Source organism: Cuculus canorus, chromosome 3 (assembly GCF_017976375.1).
Source record: "Cuculus canorus isolate bCucCan1 chromosome 3, bCucCan1.pri, whole genome shotgun sequence".
Lineage (NCBI taxonomy): Eukaryota > Metazoa > Chordata > Aves > Cuculiformes > Cuculidae > Cuculus > Cuculus canorus.
The window spans coordinates 108,496,061-108,524,023 of record NC_071403.1 but is presented as its reverse complement, the minus strand read 5'-3'; the positions used below and the strand labels follow the sequence as shown (position 1 = coordinate 108,524,023).

The window sequence follows — 27,963 nt, the reverse complement described above, 5'->3', positions numbered from 1 at the left end:
TTTCTCTGTCCATGAGGGCAAAAATCCCAAAAAAAAGTAAGAAAGGCAGCAAGAAAACTTCAAATATTATAACAAGAACTTCACAGCAGCTAGGCAACCAGAATGTTCAATGACATGATGAAAGTTTTTGAAAAGCGTAGGTGAACCATAGACAGTTAAATTATGACAAAATTGGAACTTATTTTTCATCAGCCTAAAGATATATTGATTCAAGGCATCTTTTCACCATCAGCTTTGCAAGGTATTTTCTGTCCATTCTTGAATCCTCTCTTAGGAAGCTGAATGAAATGGAAGAGTGAACAAAACCAAAGATGAATAGACTTTGTTTAGACAGTTAAAACAGAACCTTAGAGTAAGATCTACTCTGCAGCAGAAATAAGTATATTCTAGTAAATCAATAACAGCTAGCTGCCAATAGCTTATAAACTACAAGTTATTCTTTAATTTGATTAATGAGATTTATATTGGCAGCCAAATGGATAAGGTATGCAGTTTAACTAACTAGTTGTATAATTTTGGGGTTACTTAGCTATAATTTTCTAACAGTGGACTTTAAAGTAACAATTCCAAACTATCTCTTTTCTGGATTACGACTAAATATTCTGTTTTAAGAATTGATTTAGAAAGATGACAAGTGTTAAAAGACATTGTTAAAAGCCATTAAAAATAAAAGCGTTCTTCAAATAGCTGAAGTTGTATTAAAATGCAGAATATAGAAACAATCAAAACCTTTGGAATTGTAAATAATAATAATGAAATATCTCAAACAATAATCAAGGAATTTTAAAAGTGTTTAAGGAGTAATTAACCAAAGAGTAAAATTTGGTGCTAAATCATTCTTCTAATACTGCAGGAACAAAAACTTTTGAGAGTTCAAAGGACCATATGATAGCCCTGGTATAAAAGCACTTGCACAGAAGCTGTATGAATTAATTGTACTAGCATTTACTATAGAAAAACATAGTTAAAATTCCCACCAGAGAGCCTTTTTGGGTAAGGGAGAGAATTGTAGGAGAAAATAATCTTTCTGAAGTTAAAAAGCTGCAAAGGAGGTTACCTACTAAGAGGCTGGATGCAGGACCAAACAGTACTGAGAAAAAAAAGTTTAAAGTGGGTTTTGGGATGAAATAGCTGAGACATTAAAAGCAATGTATAAGTCCTTATTTAAAAACACCTCAGTGCCTGACGGTAAGAGAGCAATAAAAATGATGCCAGACTTTAAAACTGGTGTCAGGGGATCAGTGTAACTACTAGCTTGTAAGCATATAATCTGTTGCAGTGAGAAGAGAATACATAAATCATAGAATCACAGAATCATTTAGGTTGGAAGAGACCCTTGAGATCATCAAGTCCAACCGTAAACCTAATACTATCAAGTCCACCACTAAACTATGTCCCAAAGTGCTGCATCTACACATCCTTTAAAGACCTCCAGAGATGGTGACTCAACCACTTCCCTGGGCAGCCTGTGCTGCCTTTCACAATATGTGTGAGGAGAGTCCATCAGGCTTCTATTAAATAGAAAATAATTCCTGCATCACAAAACTTCTGGGGGCTTTTGAAAGGTTTGATCCACTTGAGGATATCTATGAGCTGGTTGATGAAATCAGCTTGGGTCTCAAGATATTTTTGATAAGTCTCTCATCAAGAAAGACTTTCAAAGAAACTGAGCATTCATGACATAAGAGGGAATGTCTTGGCAAAGGCCAGTAACTGATTAAAAGATAGGAAATTATATGAGAGAAGTAATCAGAAGGTCACAAGTGTAATCCTGCGTCGATTTTGTGCTGTGATCCATGTGCTATAATATTAATACACTGGAACAGGAGAATGTATAGTGAGGCAAGAAAACCTGCAAATGATATAACATTCTTTGAAGTAAGACTGTGAATAGACAATAACGAACTGCAGAAAGACTTCCAGGATAGTGCAAAAGGGTAATAAAATAAAAATGCCAAGCAATGCACAATAGGAAACACAGTCCTACTTCCATAAAAAACGTGGCAGGCTCTGCTCCAACGTTTCTGTTCAGGACCAGCCCTTCAGTACGGCAGCTGCTTGAAAACATTAGCTCAGTACTAGACAGTTGTTAAAAAGGCAAATAAAAATGTAATTAATTAAGTAATTAATCAGGAAAGTAAGAGAATAACATACTAGGTTATACTACGTAAAGCCTATATAAAATATGACAAAGTCTTCATTTGTCCACTCATTAATAGTAATGTTCTGTTCAGAACCTTTCATTACAAAAGCAGTAATTCAGTATTGGAAGAATTTCAGAAACAGAGAGCTAGAACAACTTTATGATGATGAATAATGATGTTTTATACCTCATAAATATATAACAACTTCTACAAAAGAATGTCTGATTAGGCTAGGACTAACCAAAGAGGGACATTGCAGAAGTTTTCAAAATTGTTAGGAAATAAGAGAGTCGAGTCACTAAATGAAGGTACTGGCAACCAAAACTACCTGAAAGAGGGTTTTTGAGCAGCAGACACAAAACATATAGACAGACACCTTTGTCAAACGATGCTACCAGTGCAGGAAATTTACATAGGCTCAGTGGAAGATGACAAATAATTGAGAGATCCATTGAGGGCTGCCATGCAAACAAGCCAGAATAGGCTCAGGAAATCACTGTTTGAGGCTAGGAAAGTATTATGGAGAAGAGAGCAACACATGCCTGCCCTACCTTGGGTATATCCTTCACCCTTATTCGCCCTTAGGTATCTTCTCACAGCCACTCTTGAAGACAGAGTAAAAACTCAGATAGATGAAGAAAAATGCTGAGCTATTGTTTGCTTATGTTTCCTGGCACATGACCTCTCTGCAAGTGCAGACAATGCAAATTCACGTTCCTTAGGTAACTACTTAAAACTACACTGAACTAGCATTAGATAGATGATGAAGAAAAAATAGGTCAGACTCGTAAAAAATGCACGTGTGCAAAGTATTTGCTGTATTTCTACACAGTTTTATCAGCTGTGTTAATTTTGTGAATGAAGAAGAGCCTCGCACTTCTGATACAAGCTATATAGCATGACCTTGCTACAAAGCACAAAGAAAACTGCAATCATACGTAATTTATAAACACATGATCCATCTTGCCTAACTTTAACTGTATAAAATTTAGGCCTTTAATCTAGCTAATTGTCTCTGCTTCCTTCAGAATCAAAGCAAAAATACAGATAAATGTAGAGTGATTCAATCCATAGTAAAATAAGTGCCTGAAGTAAAATGAATCACACTCTGCAGGTGCTGATTGCTCCATTGACTGGAGAACATACAGACAGATAAGATTAGACTCTCAAATTTCAAGTAGCTGAATGTTTTCCTGTTTCACCAACCCAAGTTTCCCACGATGTTTCCCTTACTGAAACATATATTGGGATTTTTTTTTTCTAATTGCTCGACTGATTCAAAAGCTCATATTTGGCAATTCTGTTAAAAATCCTTTAGTGTAATGCTATTCAGTGATTACGCAGCTGTTCCAAGTCCTCTTCTACAAATCACTGCATAAGCCGTATAATGTATTATTATCCATTCTATCACTAAAATTTCAGCTCCCTCATGCTTTCCTCAGCAGTTGAAGACTGGTGCATAGTCTTTGGCTGAGCTGAGGCACCTCCAGTATAACTATTGTGACCTGATCCGATCCTTGAGAGACAGCAAAAGGTTGCGAAATAACCTGTCATTTGCTTCCTCAGAATCTTCTGCAGCAGTATCTAATCTCTAAAAGCCTTCCCTTGTTAAAAAATGGTGAATCAAATGGTGAGAAGGTATTTTCTTCCTAAGCTGCTGACACACAGCTGCTGTTGTCTATTCTAAGAGTGATCTAATTCAGGCTATTTCTAAGTGACAAGGGAAACATAATCCCCTCTCAGTTTCTCAGCATATGAAGTGTTCAAGACCAGGTTGGGTAAGGCTATGAGGAACCTGCTTTAGTTGAAGGTCTCCCTGCCCATGGCAGTAGGGTTGGAAACTGATGATCTTTAAGGTCCCTTTCAACCATAAACATTCTATGATTCTGTGAACACATTATTTAAAACATACATTGGCATATTCTTGGAGTTTTTTAATATTTTATTTTAATACATTGGAACTTCAATAACTTTTTCATCACCTTCTGAAAGTTTGGTTCAAGGCTCTATACAAAGTTTTGGCCATTGTCTTAAGGTTTGACTATAAAACAAATTTTATACCCATCACGACTGATTATTTTCATGTATTTTCATGCTTCTGCACTCCTAGGATTTTTTTCAGTATTTCGTTTTGGCTTCATTACTCCTGCAGTGAGAGGAACTGAAGACATCTCTAGACACTTTCTCCCTATACAGATACAACAAAATCTAGATACTCAAAGATTTCCTAGTCCATTGTATGTGAGGCAGACTGGGGTGGTCTACTCTATAATTTGTTTTAGCTACACTTTCATTATCATAAGAGGCAATTTTTTTTCTTTTAGATTTAGTTCTGCAGACTGTTCACTATTTGGATGAATCTGCAGAAAAGAAACAGATTAACCAAACACTTTAAAGGAAACCAGCCCAAATTACAGATCCCACAGACAGCTGGCTGGGTATAGTTTACACTGCTACTTTTTTATACAGGTGGATTACAGATAAATAAGTTGTTCTTTCCTTACATCAGTGTAGCAGAGAGAGGTTTAAAAAATATCCAATTGATTCAGTCTCGTGCATTTATCTACAAAACTGATTAAGCATATTGTATGAGATGTAGCATGGATTTTTGTAAAGACAGTTATTATGAGATATTTCAACACTTCAAAAAATATTTTATATCCTCTCAAAATGTTCAGGAGGAGATGACAATGTTTGCACGAATACTGCAATAGTACTTTGTTTAGCCATTTGATCACTGTAACCTACTTGAGATGAAACTTACTTCACAACAGGAAACATTATGTGTATTAAGATAATTCCATAGTATCCAATATAATTGTAATTAAGTGTTTTCTGGAAGTCATAACAATATTCAGTTTGCTCTGCTATACACAAACATTCCTGCATGCTGCTGATTTTGAGTTAACATTATTTAGCTACAAAAATACCAGCTGAATTAGGGCATTTCTGTGACATTCACTGTAAAGCAAATACTAGCATGCACAGTGAAATGTATAGGAAAAAAAATCATCACATTTAACCTTTTTCTTTACCTGCAGGATGCCTTTCTTCAAAAAAACAGGACGGTCTCTAAAATTATATCTGCATTGGAAAAATCATCTGCTGCAGACAATGGCAGTCAACAACACATACCATGAAGGTGGTGCTAGACCTAAACCAAAGCCTAGGTAGAACGGCTTTGGAAACTTAAAGGAATTGTAAAGCCAACTTATTAATTATGAAATGAGGAAGTTCTCAAGCATGAAAGAAAAGCAAGGAATTAGCTATAGCTAAGGTTTGAGAAGTATGTTTTGCTTAAAAACCAATGCTATATACTTTAAATATGTATATGCTTCCTTGCAAATTGATATGCAAACAGCTGGCACAGACACCAGGGGTACAGCCAGGAATCCAAGCCTAAACTCCACTCAGTCACACAGATTAAATCCCCTCAGAAGAACAGTTATCAAAGCTGGCATTCTAGCATTCAACTAACATCTGTGCAACATCCCTGGACAGAAAATCTCATTTCCATCTACGACTGAAATAGTTTGAGTTGCCTAATATTATCCCACCAGCTGAAAGGCATTTATCATTCCTCCAGGGAATCAACACTAAATTTTTGGTTTGTTGGTTGATTTTAGTTTCTTAAATGAGCTTCCTGTCTTGAGTCCTGCTGAACTCACACATCACTTGGATTATAATATTCACGCACAGCTTGCAGTCAAGATGGTTTCTAGACACTATTCAGGACCACGACAGGGGTGGTTTCAAAGTGACATACTCTGTTCAAGAAACCTACTGTGTAGCCAGCCAATGCCACGCTCAAATTCTACTCTTTCATAAAAATTTAAAAAAATAGAGAGAGAACAATAGAGAAAGACTAATAGGCAGATTAAAATTTCCTTCAGAGAAGTGGAGGCAGGGGGGATAATATCTGAATATAGGACAATATTATGTTAAAAAATGCAGTGCATGTGAAAATGCTCCTCAAGATGGGGAAGGCTTTGCCTTCACTTGAGTCAGTGTGAAAGACATATGTCTACCCACTGTCCACTCCATTCCTTTGTCCTCACACTGGATCTAGATGTGGACTTGAAAAGAAAACACGTTACGCCTTGGGGAATAATGAAAATACAAAGCCACACTACATATTCCATTCATAAATTCCTGATTACAGTGGATGGGCTGAATCGTTAAAGGGTGTAGCTGAAATTACAGACATGCAACTTCACATTTGAATTCAACTCTATAACCAGAAAAGCATCTGGCCCTTCAAAAAGCTGCAGTCTGAGAAAAAGGCATATCAAAGGAAACTGTCTTCTCTCTGCTAATGATTTCCCCTGCCTTTTACAGGACAAGAATGGGAAAAACAACTGAAAATTTGGGGGAGTGGAGAGAGAGGGAGAGAAATATCATGTGTGCTACAAAACAAGCAAGAAGCCTGACATCACAAACAAACTGACAAATGCTGGGATGTTGTTAGCATATTGAACTGTCTCACTAGCCTTTCACTGGCCTGTTATTGCTGTCACCCTATCACAAAGGCAGGTCTTAAAACATCCATGTGCCCCCACAGACAGAACACCAGTCTGAGACTTGGGAGCTAGCATTCACCTACTCTTTGGCTCCTGGCCTTCTTCTGGCTTCAGCAAGATATATTTTAGCACTACTGCGGGTTCCATCATTTTGCAACCTCGAGATCAGGGAAGTGTTTTGACACATATGAATGATGAATACTATATCAAGGTCACAATTTTTACTTTGACACACTAATACTTCTGAAACAAATCACACACAGAAAAGTGTGTAATAACTGCCACCAGATAAATGACCACAATGTCGTAGAAAAAGTATTTCTCTACTAGAAAATGAGGATAAGTATTAGCAGCTAGCTTACTGCCCTCAAATCTCAAGATGTTTTTTGCTCTTCAGTGCCGTTTCTAAAACCCATGTAGCACATAAATTCTGAAAGCCAGGAAAAGAAAAAACGTAGGTGCAAAACCATGGGGATTTTGTACCGTAGCTTGTAACTAGCAATAGACGCTCTGAATTTATACAAATATTACCATTGCACTGAATATCAAGGCAGCATTTCGCTTGAAAGACATGGTTGATCTTCACAGGAAGCTGACCACTGCAGACTCTGAAATGCGTTTTCAAAATGTGCCATCACCATATAGTAGCTAATGCCACTCTGACACTCAATGCATGATTAAACCAAGGCACAAAGAAAAAGAAGTTTTTCCAGGATAAGAGAACGATATAGCAATTAACGAAACACTGCTGAAATTCTGAACTGGACACTACCATTCACTCTGAGGTAACTGAAAATGCTGTCCACATACAATGTGAATCTTATAGCATTTTAGCTACACTATACGATAAGGAAGGAAAAAATAAATCCCATCAACTCACCACTTCATTATTTCATTATCACAATGATTGATGCAGTTGTTTTTTTTTTCTGAAGTAACTGAACTAACTTACCATATTCCAAGGATTACAGCAAGCTCTTCTGCACACAAATCAGGTACCTTGTACTGATCAGCATCTGCTAGTTTTATCTCATTAAGCAGTGTATCATCATTTAAATCATAATTCTGTTGGAGGAGAAATATATTTTAAAATAAATACGTGTAGTTACAGAGAAACTGATTCTAATTTTTTTTTCCCTCAGAAGTAGACTGGAAGAACAGAAAGCCTGACTTCCCTTAACATGCATCCCAAGTAACTTATGACAGAATTAAACAACACAGTTACTCAGATTGGCACAAAACTCAACTCCCCTGTAGCCAAAACCTCTCAAGTCCATCATAGCATCACATTTTTTTCTTCTCAGAAAGAGTAGATATGCTTACTTTCTATAGCACTATTTCTAAGAAAATAATAAGTAGGAAAGTGGGGATAACAAAAGCATGACTAATTTTTAAAGTTTCTAAATATCCCAATTTTCTTTCTCAAACTATCTGCTAAGCTTACTTCAGCAGCTTTGGACCTGTTCACTAAAAGAACCTATGAATAAAGTATTCTACCAGCAATCAATATCTTTCATGTCAGGTTACACCTACAACCTAAAACAGTGTTATCATTTTTACTGAAATGATCTCATTTTATTCCAAACTGAAGTTCTTATTGAGCATAGACTGCAAAAGCAAATTATTCAAAAAGCTGTGAATAACTAGAGCAGTCATACAATATCACATTTAGGGACCCTCTGAGAACAGTGCATCGAATAATTTAGTTCTAGGTAAATTGGACTTGGGAGTCTACAACTAAGTCTAACACTTGCCATCTGGCCTCCCCCCAGCCCTCACTATCTTAAATGGGTTGCTATACATAGTTTCAATGTAAGTACAAATTGTGATATGCATAGAGTCAATCTCTACATCAAAATTACTACAATAGTAAGAACATATTAATGGACACAAAAAAGGCTGGGATAGTTAGTTTCCTAAAATATTTGTGCATTCAATTTAGAAACAGAAAAGATATTTTGCTTAATATCCCTGCTTGACCTGGAAGTCTATCATGGCATAACCTTTACTTATTAAGGCTCTCCAACCTGAAGAATAAATTTTGGATTGGAACGCATCAATTTATCTCTGTCGTCTTCAGCTAGTCCAAATAACTCTAAATCCTGTCCAGAACACCTCCATCCCAAAACAATTCAGTTGTTGAGAAATTTGTAATTGAAGTACACCGTTAAGACCAGCAGGGTGAAGTCACGTAAGTCATGCCAGTAGGAATATCTAGTCCCATTTCCTATCTTCACGCTGGTACTAAACGTGTCTGTTAGCCCTTAGGAATCTGCGCATTTCTATTTTGAAAATCTGTCTCTCATCTGTTTTCTTAACTCTATCCTTCTCAGTCACTAGAAATTAATACAAACTGTAGAGGATCCTATTGGCAAACATGCTTCTTATTGAGTAGCCACATCTCTCTTGCGGACAGTCACATGTTGTCCTTTAATATTAGGCAAATATTAAATATTAATGTCCTTTACTATTAGGCAAACAACTGCCCCACATCTTTTCCAAAATCTTTCAGAAATCATATGCAAGTTTCTCGCGAGCACCACACGCTTTTGCCTTGCAGACATCCAAAAAAACCTTCAGAACATTTTCATTTTAAGAAATTAAAATGAGTCTTCTCAAATACATACCATTGTTAAGTTTTCTAAAGGTGTTGGAGCCAGACTTAGTTCTCTGTGAGGAAGGGGGAAATCACCTGTTCTTTGGACATCCACAATAAGCTGTGCAACATATCTTTCCTGAAATCGAGTTCTCTTCCCCAAAGCACCTAAAGAAAATTAATATAAATTTATATTAATGAACACTGAAAACTAGTAATCCCATCGTATACCAGAAAGTTGCTCACAAAAAAAAAGCAACATAAAAAGCGAAAACACATTGAGAATTAATCTATGAAATTCAGCAGTGGTTTAATTCTGCTTGATCTCTTTGCAGGGAACCACGTGTTCTCACTGCTAGCTATGGCATACAAATGACTTACACATTGCAAACATATAAACACAGCTAAGTAGGTCTTGCAAAGCCACTTTTAGGTAAATTCCCCATAACCTACCATAATGTCTCTTGAAAACCCATTGTCATGAAGTTTCATCAGTTCCCTAGCAATAAGTCACAACAATTGTTTGATTTGCCTTCTAATGTTAATGACAACATTTACATATTTAGGCAAACGAAAAATCCCATAATATCTGACAGGCCATAATTTTCAATGTTTCAAATCTTCATTTGATGACTTAGGTCTATGAAGAGGGATCACAGACACAACATTACCTTAATACAGCACATAAGATCCTGTAAAAGTAACATGGGAGAGAATGAAACCACAATAAACCAACAGAGAGTGAAACCAACAAAGGCTGTTTATTGAATTAATCAATATTCAGAATGCACAAAGTGAAATTCCTTTCAGTGTTGTTTCTTCAGTTCTTAATTTGACCCTCAGACAAGTTTTACTATTTTTTAGGATGGCAATTTGACATTTATACCAAATTGAAAAGAAAAACATGTCTATTAGCAACCTGTTTGCAAGCTGCAGACAAATAATATATAATTTCAAGATATTAAGCCAAAAATGGAGCTAAAAATTACTCTATAAAATGTGGAGGTTCAGTTGCTTATTAGTTACTATGATACAACATTCAGATAATGTGAACCGTGAAAGTCAAATAACAGAAACTGAAGACTAAATGCAGATCCACTGTTGCTTTTGCAGAACCAATGAAGATCACGTTCTTAATTATAATGTTGAAAATTTTGCAGGACAAATTCTTTTAGGTAAAGATGATGGGACTGCTCATGTGACAAAGGCCTGTGGATGCGGCCATTGCCAGCAAGAATTGCCTGGCAAAGGAATTGAAACAGCAGTCATCCTCCCTTTCTTCCTGGAGGTGGAAAGAGAACAGTAGGGAAATCAGAAATTAAACTGATTTCTCCTTTTCTGCCAATCTCTCCTCTTAATGCAAAAGCTGTGTTAAGAGTTTATGAAGAAATGAAAAACATTCTAAAAATATCACCTTAACATCACAAGGCACACTGCAGAGAAGAGAGACACAGAGAAAAATGCTGGGTACTGATTCATACTAATTTTACACAGTAGCATTCAATTCTCAATTCTAATAATGCTTGAATACCCTTATGCTGTAATTTACTTCCTATTATGTCTTAAAACAACTGATTAAAACACTTACAAAGTTACACTGGCTACCCATAAATTTACTTCCTACCACACAGAAACTGTCATTTGTTTATGCACACACTCCCCACCCTATTATTTTAAGCAAAGAATTCCTTGCTGCAACAGGGACAAAACATAATTGTATTTATTTGGATAACATATATCATATGTTTAAGCTGGGGGAAAAATTTGCTTGCTTTATACCACCATAAATCCTGACAAAAGAGAGGGAGGGAATCTACAGAGTCTTTAGTTTCTGTTCCATATTACAAGTTCCCAGGGATGCATTACTAGGCAAGTAAACAATAAGTGGACAATATGCAGATCTCAGAGCTCAGCATTATTAATCCTCCAGACCTGTTTGTATTAAATTTATTTTGGACTACCACCCTTCATTTTAGTAAATTTATATGCAAGAAGGATCACAATCTTCCCTTTTACTGGAAATTGTTCTGTGGCATTATTGATGGCTGTGACTCACTGTGAGGGACATAAGGATGCTTTTTAATAAATTATGCATACAGCACAGACCTGGATTAATAGAACTTTAAAAAGTACAGAAGCCAAAACAAGTATGATTTATCCACACATCCCTAAAATAACTTTGGAAGATACTAGTTCTAAATTCTCTAAGAACAGCATAGATGTCCATGCCATAATAAAATGTTTGACTAGTAAGCGTTACAGCCATTAAAGAATAAAAACCTCTTAAAGTCCTTTCCTAAAAAGGAAATTCCTTCCAATAGCCTAAAAAATGTCTTTGCTAGAGATAGAATTTTTACATTAGAGCAAAGTCTTTTTTGATGATGTAACATTCCTTCCGTTTAGGCAAAAAAATGCATGTCAAATGAGTTTGTCTAGAATGCCATCAATTCCCACGTGTTCAGTTCAGTTCATTTGCCTTCAGGTTAGATATTCATCATAACTATTCTAATTCACGGAGATAACCCACGGAACCTTTAGGAGTTTCACAACATTTTTCCAAGAGGCTATGTCACCACAATCGCTCTCTGGGACTAGCATGTTCTCCTGGTAACATAATCAAAAATGCAAAAAATTCCACTGCATCCAAACATTTTTTTTTGCCCATCAAACAAGAGCGTTTTTTCCTAGGTTAGATTTAAGGAAATTATTAATCCAAAATCTAAAGATCTCCCTCAAAGGGGAGAAAAAAAAAATACCCAACACGTAGCTTTAATTTGAGGAGTATCAGTGAGGAATATCCACCCGACACTTTGATTTTACTTGTTCTTAGTTATTTAAACTTTTATACCTTGAGTGTCATCTCAAGCACTGCTGTTTTTAATATATATATAAAAAAATTAGGTTAATTTTAAAACAAATCTACCTTATAATATTAAGTTTGCGGTACATGCCACATATGCAACACGTGACACATACAGGATATATTGCACATACAAAAAAGGGGTAGGATCAACTGAAATACATGGAATTCCTTCAAAGAAACAAATGGAAATTACTCCTATGCTTTAAGCAAGTACCACTGAATATAGTAAACTTATAGTTACACAAAAACATTATGCCACAAGATTTTCATTACAGATTTTGCAAAGTGAACATCTAAAACCTTTGAAGAAGCAAGCATGGAATTACACAAAAAGTGTTTGGGTTTTTTGTTTGGTCTGTTTGTGGGTTTTTAAAATAAAATATTAAACTGACTCAGGCTATAAGTAGGGGTAACTGCAGTTCCTATCTAAATATAAAGCAACAGCTAGCCTTACGGAGGCTGCATATTTCCATTCCTAAGTAGCTTCTACTAATAAATCTATTAAAAAAAAAAATGTATAAAGGCTTTTGCATTTCTACTCAGGCACAATCAGAAGTTGTCGCACAGAAGAGGTGTGCATTTTATGTCATTTTCATTACCTATCAGGACTAGCTCGACCAAGCAGCGACACATCTATACAGGTAATTTTAAAAGAAGTTACAAGTGCCACAATCTGATCTGCCTGACTCCAAAGCACAGGTTCTGAAAGGATAAAGGCTCCATAGTGATTGAATCCTTGATATTTCTTTTCATCAGAAATTTCACGTTATACTTATTTCCTATGATAACAAGAGTCCTGAAAGTGACTTTTAAAAGGAACAGATCTAGGCTAGTGGCATAAAAGGTGAAAGTGCATTAAAACATCATGCAAACTTTGTAAGTATCCCAAAACACACGCAAAAAAACCCAACCAAACAAACAAACAAAACCAGGAAAACAAACAAACAAACAAAAAAAAACACAGCAACAAAACACAGAAAATTTATTCATCATGACACCAACTAATTTCAGGAGTCCCATAACAGAGACAACTACACCTAGAATTTGACATGGAACACGAGAAGGAAAAATTGCAATACCATAGCTCGGACACACCCATATTAGGGATGATATTGTAACTAGATGGCATATTTCTCTTCCCTTTTCCAAGCAATGCTAATTTTTAGAAGACAAATAAGTCCTATCCATTAAAAGTCATGATTTTTCAAAACGTAGTTCTTTTTTACTTGGATATGTAAAATACCCCAACAAATCTTAAGTTAGTTTGACGCAACAAACCATACTCATAGACTGTGCGAGCAAAACTTACCTGTAAGATTAATCTGCAGTTTCGTTATGTCTTTAGCAGTGTTGAAACACTGTTTAGCTTTTTGATACTCGTAGTAATACAAAAACGTATAGGCACACTCAAGATGGAACTGAACTTCTAAGTGCCAGCTTTTATCACCTGTGAATAAAGTTTCTGCTTCTGTCACTGCAAATTAGAAAAAGAAAAGCTATCAGGATGCATTCCAGCAGGATGATATTTTAAAAATATATTTAAAATATCCGGAAAGAAGGTCTGCTATGCTTAAAGCAGACCTGTTGCTCTTTACACCTCCCCAGATTTAAAAATCTATATTCAATGTATAAAAGATATTCATTATTTAAAGCATTTTTCAAATTTTATATCACAGGATTACTACTAGAACAAAGAAAAGTTTCATCTTATATTTTACAGCCAACTTGAATTGTGATATATTACTCTTGCAGGAAATAAACAACTCTAATTGTCTTTGACCTGTTAGAGGAAAAAGGAAATCTGAATAGATGATATTGAGGTAATATCCTCCTTCAGTAGCAGGCTTTAAATGACAAAGTTTCACTGGCAGATTGAGTAATGAATAGGGACTTATGAATATCTAGGGGAGGGTTGTTTCTTTCTTTCTTTGGGGGGGAGTGTTTAATAAATACTGATTTTTTGAGTGATAAGGATCATGTTTTCCACCTGAACAGGAGAAGATACCTTTGTAAATAAATCTAAAATCTTTAGGAAAGAGGGCTTGATATTTTTTCATTCAGCATAGAAGCAGTCTTATTTCTTACATATTTAAATTCTATCAACCAAACATACAGTAAATGACAAAGAATATTCTTGCATAGTAAAATACAGACCAATCAATTAAAATTATTGAGAATTATTCCTGAATGGAAGTGGGTTTTTACTTTGGGTTCAATTTCTTTATTTTGCCAGAATATATTTCCATAACAAAGTTCTTTAAAAGCTCACAGCATCACAGTACCTTAAAAGACTGTTATCAAAGATTAGCATAGATGCTGAGTTATTTGATGGATGCTTAACTTTTCAAACATGCTTTATTAAGATTAATAAAAAAGTCTTTACTATTTGAAAAAAATGATATTATCAAGGATTTTTTAAACATTTTTCTCTGACTTTTGAATGTAGAGGTTTGGCAGTCAACACTAGCCTGAACATATTTTACTGTTTAAACCTCCTAGGCTTTTTTTTTGGGGGAGAGTACTTTTTAATCCTCAAAATCTTTTAATTAATATAGAAAGCTACTAAGTCTGGACATGTTTTTAAACAGATTTTTGCAGTCAGTTAATAAGAATTTGTATAGATAAATCCTGCCTAGCAATTTATTTTTTTTCAAAGTCTGAAATTAGAGATTTTGTTTAATGAAAGCAACTCAGTAATTTAAAAATATTACTCCAATGGTTTTCAGCTAAAGTAGGAAAGGGAATGCAGCAGGTTGCAACTTAATCCTTGAAAAAGCCCTCAAGAGACTAATATTTATAAACAAAGTCTGTGCAATTTAATCTCTGTTTTTAACACAAAGTCTATTTCAAACACATCATGTAAAAATGGAGAGAGTCAGCTCAATGTTAACCTCACATTTAAGTGATGTATGCTCTTCATTAAGAAATTATCTCAGCTTTTAATGCTTTTGTCCATATTTAACATTAAACATCTTCACTCTTAATTAGCAAATAATGCCCCCAGGACAATAGAATACCTGCTTTGTTAACAAAAGCTTTGATTTTTGTAAAAAAGGTAAAAAAAAAAAAAAATTCAGTAAATTATTTGGGACACTTGCCATCTTTACCTGCCTTCCACGCTCTGTACATGTACAGTGCCACTCTGATGGTTTCCCACAGGACAAAAATAGGTTACAAGATAGTAAATTCGTGGGTGTGCATGGGGAAACTGCACAAAAATGCAAATTTCCAATTGAATTATTTCGATTCAATTTAAAATGGATATAAAATTAATTGTGCTAAAAGCATATATGCTGCTGCGATAACAAACGAAAGCGATACAGGGACAAACAGCCTTACCATTCTCTATTCTAAAAATAATTTACTTTTGGTGCTAATAGCAAAACTTGACAAGTTTAGGAATTTGAGATTTCAAAGACATTTGTGGGAAGTTTCACAGCATTACTTGTACTGACGTGGCTGCAGAGAAGCACTGATGTCCCAAACTTAAGACAGCCCCTGGCATCCCATGCCATGTTCGGTACAAGGCCAAGTGGATTGTAAACTGTACTGAGTCCTACCGGTTTTGCACAGCTGCTTCAGAACAGCAGGGAATCACTGCAACTGTCTTCCATTCAGGTGATGATGTTGACCTTACACTTGAGAACAACATTTTTTAAATAGAAAAGCTAACTTCTCCCAAATTTGACGGTCTTTTTCTCCCACAATTACAACAAAGTGTTCTAGTCAAGTTGATACAAAAAAAGCAAGAGGCTTTTTCAAGTCCCAATCAAAGACTAATTAAAAGGTTTATTAAGTATTTATTTTATGGAATACAAAAGTACCTGTTTGAAACACTAGACTACTTAATTACAAAGTAAATTAGATACAGCAGGCAGCAAAACCTATCTGGAAAAAACTCACTACAGATTCAAGTGTAATTTACATCATCTTCTCTGGAAACTATATCCAGGGATCGCAAAACAGGTCACTGGAAACAGACATTTTAGTACTAAATTGATAGATGTGCATATGCAGCAGCATCCTCTGTACAGATCAGGACTGCACAAACTACTGTACTTCTAGTCAGTATCACTTAGTTATTGCATTTTAATTAATTTTATGATTAGTTCTCTTTCAGTTTTGTTCCAAGTTTTTTGATACTTGCAAGAAGAAAAAATACGTCACACAAATGTGCTACAAATTTCTCTATTACAGGTTTTACCTTCTTAACAGAACCCGAAAGTGTTTCCATGTGCTCTGCATTCTCCAAAGTTAACGTAATAATACTATACTGTCAAAAAAAATTGCAGTACTCTAACAGAACTGCAAAACCACTGGTATACTTAGAACAACAACTGTACAAGGTAACTCTAGAACTTGGCTCAAAATTGTCTAATAATGTATTAAAAAAATACAAAAAAATCATAATTTAAATCAATTGAAACAAAGCCTTTCCACTCCAGTGAATTTAGTACCCAGTCGAAGCCTTAAGTCAGTGCTTCTTTACTGCAGAGCACTCCAGTAAAAGTCTATGGTCAATTTCTCTAGTGCACTAACATCATTGTTACCTATCTGGAAGTCCTTCAAGGACCAAAACTTACTTCATATTTTACACCCAATTTGCATGGCCTGAACCTACATATGGTTCCAATCAGAAAAGCTCCATTAAGATGTGGTAGGAGAGGGGAGAGATGAAACTTTGTCATTTAAGACTGCTGCCTTTGTCAAAAAAAAAAAACAAACCAAACAAGCCTCTATAACAATTCATCCCTAAATTCAGATTTCTTAAATGTAATTTGTTAGAAATTTCAAGTTTGTGACGTTAAATGAAGAATCTTTAGCTAACGAAGGAGTGAGGGGTCAATGTAGAAGTTTTTCTCCCTTTTCCAGCTTTATAGGTTGTTGCAGGAAATGTTAACAGTCTATTACAAGTTCATTCCTCTTGGAAAAAATTATTGGAAAAGAATATAATTACATTGACATTTTAACTTCCTACATCATGCTTTTGTAAACATCAGTATACGTATTTCATAATATAGTTTTAACACTGTGTATTTTCTCTACATATAATGCAGAGATAACAGATTGTGAAACTTAGATGGCGATAGAGAAAATGAGCAAAAAGTTTAAATCCCCTATGAAGATACAGAAAAACAAGGACATTCCCTTTTCAAACCGAAACCAGTCCAGTTAAATAAGGAATGAAAACTATACTGAATGGCTTTACATGAGCTTGTGATAAGTTAACAGCATTAAACACAGGGGAAGAAAACCTTTGTCTACAACCACACATTCCCATTTTCATCTTATAGTCTGGAAAATCGCACGTGCCACACAAGTTTGTGTCAACAAAGGCTACACACGAGTTACATAAACATCTGATAAGCATCGTGTTATGAGAGCTTTGCCTATAAACTGTGACATCTTTCAACTGATGCTGCAGGCCAATAAACCCAGTAAATCAGAAACATACCTTGTTTTATACAGGTCTGGGCAAGAGTAAAAAGCTCAGGTGACCTCTCCTCTAACAACTGCTGGTGAATATTCACATACCTTAGAGTCCACCAAGATAAAGTCTGAAAGAAAATACAGATAATTCAAGTTAATCAAGTTTCCTACTTATCTCCTTTTATGTCACATTGATTATTTTAATAGACAGCCATGATCTCACACTTCAGTAATCCTTCCAGCCTGAAGAGTCTCAGACTATTTATTTACTTGTTGTATAGAAGCTATTCAGTATTTCTGTCCATCCAGCACTGCCCTTCTATGTTTTTTTCCTGTTCTGTTTAATCTTTTTTATTTCTTCAGCTGGGCGTAGAAAGGAGACCAAGAGAGATGGAAGAGGACTACAAATGCTCATGAGAACACCTTACAATCACAACTGAAAACATTAATGTTTGTGTGTGGACTTTAAGAAGGTCACACACCTTACGGACCTAAGTAATCATTCTAGAGCAGAACTGAAACACAGCTCAGGAAATACCTTGTTATTACACAGAAAGCTGTGTAAACAACATGGAAGTTCCCCAGCATATATCTTATTCCTCTCTAGCTGCACCAGGTGGAAAAGCACAGAAGAGCCAATTGATAATATAATATTTATTCTTAAAATTATGCTTAAGATTATAATCTGTGAACATAGGGTATACTTCTACACAGGCTCTAACGATTACTAGTTATTCTGCTACTGTTAGCACGCCAATCATTTTCTGTGAAACAGATATTTAAGTGCCTTTCAGACACACCTATCTTCTGAACTTTTTATACAGTAAATTTATACCAGACTGACCTAAAGGCTGTACAGTATTCAGGCAAAAACATCTAAACCAATCACACATAGTTGACTGTAGTGTCCCTAGAAAGGAACCATCAAGAAGAAAAATAGCACCTATTCCAAAATGCAATGAAATTACTTATGATATCAAGCTGAACAGATTAAGAGCACACAAACAACAGACTTCGTCAAAAAGGTCAAATCCCAATATTTCATCACTTACTTAGCAACCTAAAGGCAATTAGAATAAGTTTCAAATTACTTCAGGGGTTTTTTTTCAGCTTTATATTATATAATGAAGTATTCATTTTCCCACACAATTGGGTATCCAGCTTAACGATACAATTTCCTGAGGCATGACGCTTGCCAATCAGAAATGTTAGAATCAGAACATATCTATAACGTTTAAGGTGAGCCAGCTGAGCTCTGTAACACGTTCTGTCAGCAATTAACACGTAACACGTTCCGTTAGCTTTTTGGGAGCCAAGTTAAGAATTCTTGAATAATTTTTAAGCATTTAATCTTCCATCTACAATAGCATTTTGTAATAAAACAGGGCTTTATTAATGCTTTAGAGAATACATTTCAGCATATTTTACCATTTTAAATTTATTTGCACTAATCTTAAGAAGCAAAGATATTAAGAAATTTCATTTGAATCAACCTGAAACGAAAAATGGCAATCTTTAACTGCTACATCGACCTGTGAAAGTAGTTTTTATCAGTTGCTGCCTTTAAACAACTATCCAAACTTGATGTAGCCACAAGTAACAGAACCTCCACCGGGTAGAAGGCCCCTCATTATGTCAGTCTATGGAGAGACAGCAAGGGAATTCTCTGTACCAGGTACATTTTCTGCCTCCCTGACCCAATTGCTGAAAATCAACAGCAGTCATACGTGAATAACCGGGGAAACGATGGAGGTTTGGCTTCCAGAAACGCAGTACAGCCAACATCTCCCACAGTTTTATTCATCACTCATACAAAGACCCAGATGGGAATGGGTGTTGTCAGCCAAGCATAAAGAGAGACCATGTGGCATTTTGATCTCCAGCCAAATTCTGTTCAACTGGAATGCAATAGAAAGGAATTGCTGTTGTTAAAAGTCCCCTAGTTCCTCAGAGTCCTGCTACTAACCAGCCTGCTGTTAAACTACAAAGGAGGTAGAGAAAAAACCCTCTTGAGAAGAAATTAATCATATTTTATTGTTCTTAACAAGCACAACAGAGATTTAAGGTAGCCTTCACATGGCTGCTGCAGAAGAGGTAGAGGACAATGACAAACAAAAGAGACAACTTCATTGTCATCTGGAACCCATGGCTTAGAGTTCATACAGTAATGGTTAACAGTATATCAAAGCTTGTTAAAAAGGATATACCATACGTATGCCTTTCACAGCACTGCCTCTCACTCCTCCCCCGCAAATAATGTCAAAGTATGTCTTTTAAAAAAGTTGCTCCTATTAAATTTCCTAATTTTTAAGGTAATGAAGGCATCTTTCATCTCTTTTTGGGAAGACAATGAGAAAACAGCTTATCTTTAAGAAAAAGATGCTCATGTTTAATTATAATCACAGTCTGATCTGCTTCTTAGACAGAAAAACCTCAGAGCTACAGAAAAAGAAATTTAAGTTATATGGATTCAAAGAGGTATGAAGAAAACAATAAGAGAACAAATTAATTAATAGTAGCTGGCAGTCATAATCATTAGTCACATATTTCTTACCTGAAAAGATGCAAGTTTGTGTCTTAAATTCACAAGGATTATCCTGGCTATAAGCAGCAAAATAGGATGAGAAGTCAAGGTATAGACTGATTCCCCATCTAGAACCAGCACCTTCAGAACAGCTGCATGCAATGGTTTTAGCTGAAAGAAGGGTGGAAAAAGAAAATGACAAGTAAACATAAGTAAGTTTATAAACATACCATGTAATGTAGAGTTAGGAAAAATAACTATCAATGTATTTAATGAAAAAGTTTGCTCAAAACATGAAAAAAAACCAAAACAGTATCTTGAAGTCTCAACCTTATACTAAGTCATGGGGAATTCTGCCTTGTGTCTTGCTGTCCTGATACATATCAACATGATCCAAAAGACTCTGATTTCTTCCCATCTGAAATACGTATGTTGCTAAACTATTGCCAAACACATTCCAGTAATATAATCCTTTCTATGATCTAGGGAGGAAAGCTTCGGGTAAATCCATGTCATTCAATTCATAATCACAGAAATAAAATAATTTGTTAATTATATTAATCCTACAGCACTCAAGAACACTAGATTTTCCTCCAGTGATGTCAATATGTGTTATCTTCCTCTTTCCCCAGAGGGATCTTCCTGCTAGAGTGGCAACACAGCAGCAATATTAGAGCCATTCTTCCTTTCGTCCAATAAATAAAAACCTCTCTCTGCTTTGGATGCTTCCCTCCATGACGTTCCCTACAGTAATTCTTTTACTTGAGGGGCTTGAAGTAGCTCTCCAGGGAATCTCTCTCTCAGTGATGACTGTCAGATGTCAGTCATCTATTTCTCTCTCTTTTACAGCAATGAAAGCATTCAAACGGTTTATCTTCAGACTCAGGGAGATGTCAGTTCATCAGTTTATTCCTGGTTCTCATGTGGCAGGTTTCCTTTGCAAACTGAAAGAAGCAGGGCTTTTGTTTTCAGTTGGTATGAAAGGGACAAGGAAAAGGAATAGAGGGGAAAGAGAAGGTTAAATGACAGCTTGCGTTGAAGTCGCTTGCTGAAAAAGTTTCTTATTCAGTCTAGCTTACAAGGATAAAAGATATTTGAATCACATTTCAGCTTTTTAAACTAACCGAGTAATGTAATTGCTAAATTATTTGACACTCCTTTCAATACCCTCACCAACAGGTTACATTAAATACAGAAGTTAGGCCACGTTATTCCCCTAGTTTACTTTTTAATGATCAAGTAATCTTCAGGCTTTTTTTCCTGATTTGCTTATGTTTCTTAGTTATTTCTCCTGTATTAACATTGAAAAATATTTTTACATTGAAGACATCGACTCAGGACTTTATGTACTTGCAGTATAATTATAGCATGACATCAATTCAATCCCACCATGGAAAACAAAGTTTGCAATAGTCAAACAAACCACTTGAGAATAAAGGAAAGAAACTAACAACTGCAATATACTAGATCCCTCCCACCTCTAGTGATTCAGAAAGGAAGAGCCTTACCAACACCTCTACTCTGATTTTGAGAGGGAAAGTCATCAGTACTTCTAAAGATTCATTTTTAAAATGCATGCACACATATAATAGGACACGATATAATTTTCAGTTTAACATGAACATTTTTCCTTCTGCTCATTTTTTATTCTTTCTATAAGGACAGCGGACCACACTTAAAATAGTGGGAAGGCAACGAAGCTATAAGCTTTGTAATAGAAACATTTTCTAAAACAGCCTGGCTATGCTATAGTAATCTACACTTGCAAACCACTGTAGCAACCAATTAATCTCAAATTCACATTTCAAATCCTTTCATGGGAGAGCTCAGTCCAGCTAATGTAACATTACAAGGAATGTACTGAGGGAAGGAAGGAGAAAGGAGAGATGATGGCATGTCAGGGCTTTAACAGTAAGCCAAGAATTATCAGAGCCAAAGAACTGCCATCTTCTATTTTAACAAATCCATGTTCTTTTCCATGAAGCAAATCACACACAGGAAAGCAGATATTCTTTTCTTTTGGCCAAGAAAGCCTGAACCAACTTTAATTCTTCTAACTCCTGCTCTAAGACTGCATTATCAGTGCAGAATTCTAACAACAGAATTTACTGCCCTAAGGTAGTCTTCAAGACAAGAGAACAGCTGTACAGGAGAGGTAGACATTTAAGGTTTTAGACCCTCAAGGCCTGAAAAGTTAGGAATCAAGTCCACAAGAATCACTAAAGCATGGGCTAAGACCAAAGAGAAATTTCTAGCTTGACTTCCTGTGTTTAAAGACTTAAACAGACAAGGTGTTGAACGTATCTTATACGATTAAAAAAATTCATATATCCCACAATGGCCACAAGCCAGAACTTCTAACACAATATTCCTGAGCTAGTAAACTGGGGTTAGCGTGTTCAGTCTTTCTATTCTTCACCAGACTCACCATCAAAATATCTAATTATTTTATTCAGGAACAACTTTTTTAAAGCACAGAAACATATGCGACATAATTCCTTTATGAACATAATGCTGTGAAATCACAGAAGTAATCATCCAGTTCCTGTTGGACCTGCAGGTGGATTTATTTTATCACCTCTGGACCAAATACAGACAAATGAGGGTCAATTCACTCTAAATATATGATTTTTATCTCTGAAACGCAGCTGGTTCTGTATTCAACTTCCAAACAGTAACTTAGTGGCTACTGCTAAGTAACTACTAGGAAAGCTGTAAATCAACTGCAACCTGGACAGTACTTTCAACTATTTCAGTTTTCACAGTATTTCAGAAGTATTTCCCAACACAACTGTTACCTCCTGAGTAATGATGACTAGAAAAGAACTTCTGTCATTCACATTCAGTTGCTCCAAGAATATAGAGTATGAGAATTTCAGTTTAGAGCCTTCATGTTCTTTTCTTGCTAATGATAATTAGAGGCAAAGTGAGTATTTGGTACACCTTTACTTTTGCATAACGGACTGCTCTGAACTGGCCTTCTTAATGTCTCATCAGCTCTTTCTCAGTCTTTGGGATTCTTTCCCTAAATCCTAAAAAGGCGAGTGCAGACACACAATGACAGAAAAAGCCAGACTAAAGGCTTGGGAAGAATTAATTAAAGCTGGAGGTGGCACAGAAAAACAAACTTTCAAATAAGGAATCTGTACGTGGCTACTAAGCCACTGCTTTTAAGCAGTACAAAGGCTACTGCACCACAATTTGTCATTTGGCAAGGCTGAAGTGATGCATCTTCCAGAACATGGAAGGACATAAGGTTATCAGCCAAAGATTTGGTCCTCTGGAACAGAATTCACTCTTGAATCTAGATTTTAGTGGATGGAAAAATTGGGTTTGCTTGTAATTGCTATGCACAAAGGAGATAAGATTACAGTGGAGATTGTCTCCAGTGTCATGATCCAAATCAAAAACGGGTAACCTGCGCAGAGCCAAGTTGCAGACTGAAGATAATAAAAGTGAACTAACATAACCAAGTCTTCCCCGAGAGTGCTACATGGAGAAATACTTAGTTATGAACGCTCTTGTTCATATTCCCTATGAGGGTAACTTTGTTCCATTTTTAAGAGAGTATTTTCCATATGGCTGCATTAAGTATCTCCCTTCCTTTCTATATTCATAGCAAGGGAATGTAGAACAAGGCTGGAGGCTACTTTAGCAGATTATCTTTGCTTGCAAGACTCTGCTTCCAGATCTAGCCTTTTTCATCCCTCCATATATTCCCCACAAGAGGGAGAAATTTGCAACATCTTCAAAGCCTGTATCTTACTTGTCACTGGTATTCAAACCATCAGTCAGCCTAAAAATTCAACTCTTTTTTTCTTTCTGGCTAGTTTATGCTAATGGAAGCCAAGCATCTTGGCGGGGGGGAAGAAAAAAAAAAAAAGAGGAATTCCCAACAGCTTGAATTAACAAGGCCAAGGAATCATACTGGATTGTAGACAGTAGTACTATATACATTGGTGGTTTTCCTATTAAAGTTTAACATAGCTATTTGTATCAATAGCAGTGTAGTAATATCACAGTCTCTTCCAACAAAAGGATCAAATAACGCATAAAAGAAGCAGTAAAACAAGTATAAGGAGTAAGTATGTAAACGCATTCCAAATCTCATTATTTGTAATCAACCTAGAAGTCATAAAAAGGCCAGCAGGAGGTGTTGATATATGTACTTGGAGGATTCGAACCAGTTATTTACATGTATTATTAATTAACACATTGAGATCTTCTTCCAGATGGAGATTCTCACTGTTACCAAATATATCTTACCTATGAATATGAAATCAGACAACAAACAACTCAAGTAGCTTGTTCTCACCACATTCTCGCAGTCACCAGTGGTCTTAATTAGTTCTACTACACAGTTTTGTCCCAATCATCTACTGAAAATACCAAACTCAATTCTACCAGCTAATACTCAAACTGTGAAACTTAAGGCAGGATAAACATGCTCCAATTTCAATAGTTCTGTACCTTTTATTTCCTTACATGTAGGGAGACAATGACAGTTCTTAAAGACACACGGAGCCTATTACTACATCCAACTTATTATAAGCACTTAGCTCATTAAAAATGTTTTAGCCTAATCCTAACAAATTCAAAGCCAGAACTGCTAACCCATTTTAACTAATATCCAATACTTTTAAAATCTTTTTTTAACACTATTCACTTATTAAAAAACTCAGGGTGATATCAGTCAGACTTTTTAACCGGTGTAGTAAAGCCTCAAAGTTACTTCAGTTACTTCAGAAAACTGAAAGACTCCTAATAACAAAAACACTAGTTTGTTTTCTGTTCAGAAATTACCAAACTACTTTTATGCACGGATTTAAAAGACAAAAGCACAAGCCAACTCTGCAGGATATAAAAAGCAATCCTAATAGAGTACATGAACGTAATCATCATTTACAGAGAAGGCCAAAATCAATTTAGGGGATGGGAAATAACATACACATACTCATGAATATTTTTCATGGAAAACATCCAAGAGGCCCCTACCAGCAACTCATCTAAAAAAGGCTGTTTCATTTGTTCTTCGCCAAAATTAATTATAGTCTGATGAAGTCTTAATGTGCTCATAAGAAATTAATGATGCATTCAGAAGTTACCTTAGAGCAGAAATGAAACTATGCCACTGACCCAGAGGTGAAACTTTCAAAGCATAGAAATGGCATCAGTTATGTAGCCTGAAAGCAGAAAGTTAAGACTAATGCAATAAAGTATTCTGAAAATAAGAATAACAGTACTGAAAATATTCCTGAAATAAATAAGACATTGCAAGGCCAAAAGTTAGTGTTATTAGTAAGAGCAAGCTAAAAGAAACATGAAGACAATTTTTTAACCCTGACATGGGAAAAGATCATTTTAGTATGAAAACCTGAAAAATGGAAGGTCTACTTTAAAGAGGTCTTTTTTTCTGTCTTGATGACAGAAATACAGAAGATTATCAGAAATACAGAAGATTATAACAGATGGAGAAAATCAGAGCTATATTTTTAACCCACATTTTGTGAATATCTGTGTATGCAAGAAAGGAAAGCTGGATTAATGGAAGCAAAAAAATGTCAGTTTATTGAGCTGTTCATTTTTACAGAATGTTTATACACTAAGAATCCTTGGAAAACAAGTATATAAAGATAATTCAAAACATACAAAAGCTTTTGAATTGAGACATTTAATAAAGAGACCTGGACACTATATTTTAGCACATAAGTGCTTAGCGCTCTTCGAAAAAAGCCCACTAACATTTTAGAAGACAATAATATAGATAGCAGCAATATAAATAGAATCATAGAATAGTTAGGGTTGGCAGGGACCTTAAAGATCTTCTAGTTCCAACCCCCCTGCCATGGGCAGGGACATCCCACTAGATCAAGCTGCCCAAGGCCCCATCCAACCCAGCCTTGAACACCTCCAGGGATGGGGCAGCCACAGCTTCCCTGGGCAACCTGTGCCAGTGTCTCACCACTCTCACGGTAAAGAAATTCTTCCTAATGTCTAGTCTAAACCTAAGGTAAACTACTTCTGTATGAATGTATAAATATCTAAACCTTACAGCAATGTCAAACCCTGATGCAGTACTCATTAGACATCAAGTATGCTCAGGTCTGTTTTCCTTTATAATCTCTTGCCAATTTAGTTTCTGGTACACTACCTCAGCATAAGTAAACATCTTTCAATGCATTACATTCGCAGCCACACCTGAAGCATAACAGAAACTAAACAGGAGACATGTATTCCCTTATTCAGCAATTAGTACCTCATTCTTCCATTAGGACAGACAATAAATGGGACAGTTAATAGAAATCATGAATACTGTGATTTACAGTTTGTGAACTCTGTCACTGACAGCATCCTGGGGTGCAACCTCTAATTTGACAGCCTGTGTATATACACTAACATAGAATATTAGAGGTTCTTCAGTAAACAGAACCCACAGATAAGAATATTATAATACTATAGTCTTAAAGATTATAAACAGATAAAGGAGAAAGGAAGAAATTAGTTTGTATTTCTTATTTTTTCTTTATTATACTTATATCCTCCTCAGAAACAGCACAATTCAAAATTTCTGCTAACTCATTTCACACCCTTAAGGAAGTTTAGCACATTTGGCTTCCACTGTTACTTCTTATTTAGTCATGACAAGACGAGATTTGAATTTCTAGTATCAAAAAAATGAGCAGCAAATAAGCCCATACACATACCATGTCAGCTTTAAAGAATAAACCAAACTGATTAACATACATTTTAAAAAAGAGGAGAGATACTGTATCTGAATTAGTTATTTGGAAATAAAAACCATGCACACAAGCCTAGGGCAGGACTTTTATTTATGGAATTCTTGCACAAAAATCCCACAATAACGCAACACAAATCCAACAGTTTTATGTGAAACTTTTCATATACTCAAACTTCCCCTCCTCTTCTAAAAGCTCTATTTGAATTAGAATTTTTGTATTAACACTACTACAATTCACTTGGCATCATCCGTGAGTCCACCAGGATACTGAGCATCCAAATCTACTGTTTTCTTCGTATCTGCTGCCAGATATCCTGCTGTTTGCAAGATATGGAGCTTCTACCTTACCCTAAGGAGGGAAAATTTCTAAGCCATTTATAAAAATCTTTCTTTGGTCCAGCTAAGAATACACCCCAAAAGTCAATAAATAGAAAGTTTATTGACTACAAATGCCCTTGGAGTAAATGCTCCCATATAATAAATACATCTTCCCCATTCAAAACCAACATCTCCAGCTGGAAATCTCTTAAGTAGAGAAATAGAGCAACTACTTTGAGGACACTGGTTGTAAAACTGATATAGCTGACAATGCTTGCAATAGCAGCCCGTAGGATCAACGACCATGGCAATTCATTCTAGCGATGCACCTCACAGATGTGCATTCTCTGACACATCTGCGTGTTATAGTGATTTGTAAAAAGCAGTGACTACAAACAGACACTTATTAAAATCCAAGTATACCTCACAGAATTTCTGCAACAATGCAGGCGGCAAAAAGTCCTGAAGCTTTAACCGAACAGGAGGTCCAGTCCAATTGCTTTGAACAAAGAGCTGCAAACTGCCCACACCAAGTAGAAACATAAGCCTCTGCCTGCAATATAGATAAGAAAAGCAATTAGCAACATATTACATGTGTTAAGGCTATCAGATCTGATCAGTTCTTGTACAAATTCAAAACCCTCGGCCTTAAAAAAAAAAAAAAAAAAAAATCACACTCTTGTTAGTAAAATAGTGCAAACCTAAAAGGCTTGGAAATATATTTGTACATAGTGGTTGTAATTATTGACAAACTTTTAGGAAGCAGAGTTAGTTACTATGTTTCAAAATTAAGGCTGTATATAACTATCAGTGATCAGAGAGAGATTAG

At 35.7% G+C, this 27,963-nt stretch overlaps 1 protein-coding gene across 2 annotated transcripts in view; it reads right to left on the bottom strand.

Moving 5' to 3' along the window:
• TTC27 (tetratricopeptide repeat domain 27) overlaps positions 1-27,963 on the bottom strand; it is a 121,390-nt gene that overhangs the window by 85,272 nt on the left and 8,155 nt on the right. For both annotated transcript variants that reach the window (XM_054062733.1, XM_054062734.1), the window contains exons 3-8: positions 27,558-27,687; positions 20,108-20,248; positions 17,579-17,681; positions 13,433-13,597; positions 9,292-9,428; positions 7,617-7,729 (exon numbers count right to left, since the gene is read on the bottom strand). In XM_054062733.1, the coding sequence (XP_053918708.1) occupies positions 7,617-7,729; positions 9,292-9,428; positions 13,433-13,597; positions 17,579-17,681; positions 20,108-20,248; positions 27,558-27,687 (789 nt within the window). The remainder of the gene's footprint in view (positions 1-7,616; positions 7,730-9,291; positions 9,429-13,432; positions 13,598-17,578; positions 17,682-20,107; positions 20,249-27,557; positions 27,688-27,963) is intronic.